The sequence below is a fragment of the Marmota marmota genome, unplaced genomic scaffold (genome assembly GCF_001458135.2).
Source record: "Marmota marmota marmota unplaced genomic scaffold, marMar, whole genome shotgun sequence".
In the NCBI taxonomy this organism is placed as follows: domain Eukaryota; kingdom Metazoa; phylum Chordata; class Mammalia; order Rodentia; family Sciuridae; genus Marmota; species Marmota marmota.
Window position 1 is genome coordinate 403,884 of NW_025999949.1, and position 4,466 is coordinate 408,349.

A 4,466-nucleotide genomic window follows, 5' to 3' on the forward strand; every position below is an offset into this window, starting at 1 on the left:
AGGGAAACCAGGAATAAAAAACAGCTCCAGTATCCTCAGCTCTCCCAAAGAACTGCATTGTTAAACATCAGTATGCTCCCAAAATGTAAGAGTAACAACCACTCTAGTAATAGCTACTCTCCAAAAGTGTATCTACAACCTCTGATTTAACACCAAGATCAGACGTTACCTTAAAATAAACCCAAGGGGAATGACACAATATTTAACAAAATGTTATTATAAACCTATTAAGAGATAGCCCTGACTCTAAGTTCAGTAAATGGCTGACCTTTTGGACAGTAAACGTAAGGCATCCTCTTTTCCTGTCTATCATCAAAAATTGCCTGAAAAGATGTGAGGCCAAAGAGGGAAGATGGAGACTGCTAAATCCAAGACAGTAATTTCTGACACTTCTATAGTCTCCCTCAAAGTCCAGCAGACTGCACATATATTCCATTAGCATCATTCAACTTGGTAAGTGAGGATGTAGCGTCAATATTTTCCCCCAAATTAATTCCTCTTACTGTTCCAAAGTACATTAATATATGTGGGGAAGGGGTTCTATGAGGTATATGGTATACATTTTCCCCAAAATCTCAACACCAAACATATTTCATGTCTTTTAGGACTAAATGATACAAAACTCATCCCAGCAATTTGACAAAACTTATGAAGATCTGGGCTTATTCTTAAGTCATCCACATATAATTCTTCTATCTCTTCATTAAAGTTCAATAGTACTTTTCTCAGCCTATGAAAACACTCTAGATGGGGAAACATTTCGCTTAAATCTTACTACTCAGATTTGATAAATTGTAATTCTGGCTGTTTAACCTCAAAGCATCTCAAACACATTCAAAAATAAAAATGCAAATAATATCCTCAGACTAGAATTATGAAAATTAAGTCTCTTAAAAACCTAGCATATGAACATCCTCAATCTGAAATTTTCTTAGAACTGACATAAGTAGAATATCCATGATCTCAAACTGTTTCATGTATAAAATTATTAAATATACTGTATACGTGTTGGAGTTTTGTGGCTCAGTGGTACAGTGTTTGCCTAGCATGCATGAGGCACTGGGTTCAATCCCCAGAACCACATAAATAAAACTAAACAAAATAAAGGTATTTGTGCCCACCTACAACTAAAAATATTAAAAAAAAAAATACTGTATATAATTCACAAATGAATTTTGTATTTAGACTCAGGTCCCATTCTGAGATTTCATTATGTATATGCAAATATTTCAAAATCTGCAAAACATTTCTGGTCTTCTGCATTTCAGGTAAAGGATACTCAATGCTTTCCCTTTAGAAAAACAAGAAAATGGAAACTATTATGTATAAATCTTTACCCAAAGTCTTGTCACATCCAGCTCCCCGCTCTGCCTCTCTATATTACCTCCAAGAAAGTTTTCAGAAACTAAAAGACACAAAGAAAATAACCAAAATGAATGCAGTGTTTTTAAAACACACTCTGCCAAGTTTTATTAAAGAAAAATTTTACACATTTTACTTTTCACCAGTCTGTTCTGGCATGCTTCTAATGATATCAGAATCACCTAGAAAATAAAAACAGTAATTTTACAATACATTTAATGGCAACTGGTAGTAACAAAATTTCTGTATTTTGTTTACATGTTCTTTTAGACAAGTCTGCAACTTAGTATTGATTATTTGCAAGTTACCCCACTAGCTGTACTACCATTTTTCAAAAGGTAGATCAAGATAATGTAGAATCATAGTCATAATATGGTCATACAAAATGATCATATTGTAAATCAGATTGGGTTTATCACCAGCACTTATAAAACCAGACCCAGGGAAAGAACTAGGTCTGGGGACACCATGCATGGTCTTAATATAGCGAATGTTTAGCCTGCCCTGATTATTACAAAAATCAGAACAGCGAGAATATTCGCAGAATTTTATGAGTTATCTAAAATTCACAGGTTCAAAACATAACACTTCATCCCAACCCTCAACCTAATTTTACCTGTCCTTTCTCAGGCAACAAAGATTACTTTTTTACTATTTTATCTGATTATTTCCGCCTTATAGTTTCACTTTTTACAAGTTCCCAAGTCATTATTATTTTGGTGTTTTATTAAAGAGTCTCAAAGTAAGAAAAAAAAATTGATTTATAACAAAGCCAATTATGAGATTATTATCAATTCTCTGCAAAATAAAACTAGAATTATCCTTTAGCCAAACTCACAACCTGAACTCAGGAACCAAAGACATTTCCATAACAAGAAATACTGGTATTATATTACAAGGAAAAATGATTTTGTTTTAAAAATATACCTGGATCAATGATAGACAGTGTGCATACTCTGTAGTATTTTCCACATGCTGTGCCCAGTTCAATATTATTGCCACTGTAGTGATGGACACCAGTTTTGGCCAACATGGCATAGTACTCTATTTCAGATTTCCTTTAGGAACCAAAAAAAAAAAAAAAAAAAAGGCAAATCAATACCAAGTGACTAACAGACAAAAGATACTCTTTATCTTATTAATTGTAATGTTGGTGAGACTTTCTAATTAAACATACTACTCTTGAAAACATGGAATAAGACCCAACACTCTAGGCTCCACCAATAACCAGACATCTATATAAGATCTCTGAGCAGGTTATACATTAGCATGGAAAATAGAGAGTAGGGGATTAATCATATGGCTAATACTCTGCGAGTTCCTTTAGCTTATTTACACTATCTACTAGGGTTCAATTTTAAAATAGTCCAAAAAATCAATCCGGACTCAGAAGTGACACACAGGGCTGAATTCAGTGATTCCATGAGACCCTCTAACTTGTCCAGCCTAATTTTTTACCTGATTTTCTGTACTACAACGAATACAATGAAGCACCTTTCAAGCATCTCAAAGCTAAAGAAATAAGGATAAATGGCAGAATCAAACTTTGACAATCTGTGATTTTAGCCCCCCTTCACACATTTCTCCTCAAAGAAAGCAAATGATGATGGGACACAAGTTAAGGACGAAACATCAAAACAGCAACCACAATAATTACTGTTTGCGAAAAATAAACTTGTACATAAAATCAAATTCATGCAACGCAGATTACTTTTCTAGACATTCGTTCATGATGATTTGCAGTCGGCGACACATTGAAGTTCCCTCCATTACCTCAAAGCTGGACAGTTGTTGGCAAGGATGACCAATTTCGCTTTGCCCTGTCTGATCATCTTCAGAGTTTGCTTGTACCCCAGTACATACTTTCCACTTTTCATAACAAGCTGAAGCCGAGAGTTGATCGACTCCAGGGACTTTTTCTACAAAGCAAACATTGAATACGAATGTGAAGGCCTCATTTACAACCACCTCAAAACAAGATCCAACTTTCTGGAATTGAGCCGCTTAGTAAAACCTTTTAAAGCCACGGAGAGCCTCTCAGGTTCCTTTTAGAACCCTCCCAATGCCAGTGGGCATGCTGCCTCCCCGCTCAGATCTGCGCGGCCCGGCTCAGACTCGTCTCCACGTGAATCGGCTTCAGGCCCCAGCCCTCCTCACTCACCGTCTTTTTTGCGGCCACCATCTTCCTGCCTTAGATGCGGGACGGCCCCCAACCTGAAACATAGAGAAGACAGTACAGGAGATTTAAGATCCCAGGTTTTAACCGGCAATCGGGAGGGTTCCCCGAGCCAGATAACTCTCGGCACTGCGGAGCTCACTCACCTAGAGCAGCCGTCAAGATGGCCGGAGAGCTAGAAAGGAAGGAATTCCCACAATGCAAAGTTCTTTACGGCAGAGCCGGAGGACGCTAGGACCGGAAGCGGAAGCAAATAGCAAACGGAAGGGGTGGGGCTAGAAGCGTGCGGCCGCTGTCGGTTGCTATGGATACCACCAGTTCTAATGGTGGGCGGGCCGTTAACTTCTCTCTGTGTCCTTAAATTTTCTGCCTCGTATTGGATTAGGCTACAAGCTGCGAGTTTAGGAAAACCGAAGCGTCGAACCTGGCAAGGACTGGCGAAACCAACTGAGAGTACGGTAGAAGGGCCGGGAGAAGAGGCAGTTTGTCTGCTGAAGGCGCCGCTCCTGCGGAGGCTTCTGGAGGAGCCGGAGCCGCTTTTCCTGCTTCTACCCTTCGCAGGTCAGAAGCAGCTGGATCCACTCTTCTGCCCTTGCCCAGGTTGCGGGTCCTTCGGAGAACGGTGGCTTCACGCGCAGAATCCCCAAGGCTCAGCTTTTGTGGCTGTTAGAATGATTCGGGGCACTGAAATCTACTTTTTAAAAAAAATCTTTTTTTTTTTTTTTTTTTTGCTGTGAACCTTGGAGCTTGGTATAAATATCCAGTGACGAATTGTACAAGATATTAGGTACTGAAAGTTCCCACCTCCTCACCAGTACCAAAATAAATTAATTAAAAAGTAAAATCTGCCCGGTGCGAAGGGGGACATACCTGTAACCCCAGCGACTTGGGAGGCCGAGGCAGGAAAATTGCAGTTTCTAGATCCTCA

At 38.9% G+C, this 4,466-nt stretch overlaps 1 protein-coding gene and 1 non-coding gene across 2 annotated transcripts; both read right to left on the reverse strand.

The window, feature by feature from the left end:
- Positions 1-1,437: 1,437 nt before the first annotated feature.
- Rpl30 (ribosomal protein L30) lies at positions 1,438-3,791 on the reverse strand. The gene is made up of 5 exons (XM_015486326.2): positions 3,685-3,791; positions 3,524-3,576; positions 3,136-3,281; positions 2,290-2,420; positions 1,438-1,544 (listed from the first exon to the last, which is right to left on the reverse strand). Exons 2-5 carry the CDS (start codon positions 3,542-3,544, stop codon positions 1,495-1,497), a joined length of 348 nt encoding a protein of 115 aa, XP_015341812.1. The 5' UTR covers positions 3,545-3,576; positions 3,685-3,791; the 3' UTR covers positions 1,438-1,494.
- On the reverse strand, positions 1,773-1,906 carry LOC125616599. Its single transcript, XR_007347337.1, has one exon. It is a non-coding gene; the product is annotated as a small nucleolar RNA SNORA72 (small nucleolar RNA).
- Positions 3,792-4,466: the final 675 nt, after the last annotated feature.

What these genes read in the sequence shown, in the direction of transcription:
- Rpl30 (XM_015486326.2), bottom strand. Translation starts at nt 3,544, where the DNA reads ATGGTGGCCGCAAAAAAGACG. An exon ending in AACAACTGTCCAGCTTTGAG is followed by an intron (nt 2,421 to 3,135) that starts GTAATGGAGGGA and finishes TGGTTCCTAAAG; the next exon opens with GAAATCTGAAATAGAGTACT. An exon ending in ACTGTCTATCATTGATCCAG is followed by an intron (nt 1,545 to 2,289) that starts GTATATTTTTAA and finishes TTTATTTTCTAG; the next exon opens with GTGATTCTGATATCATTAGA.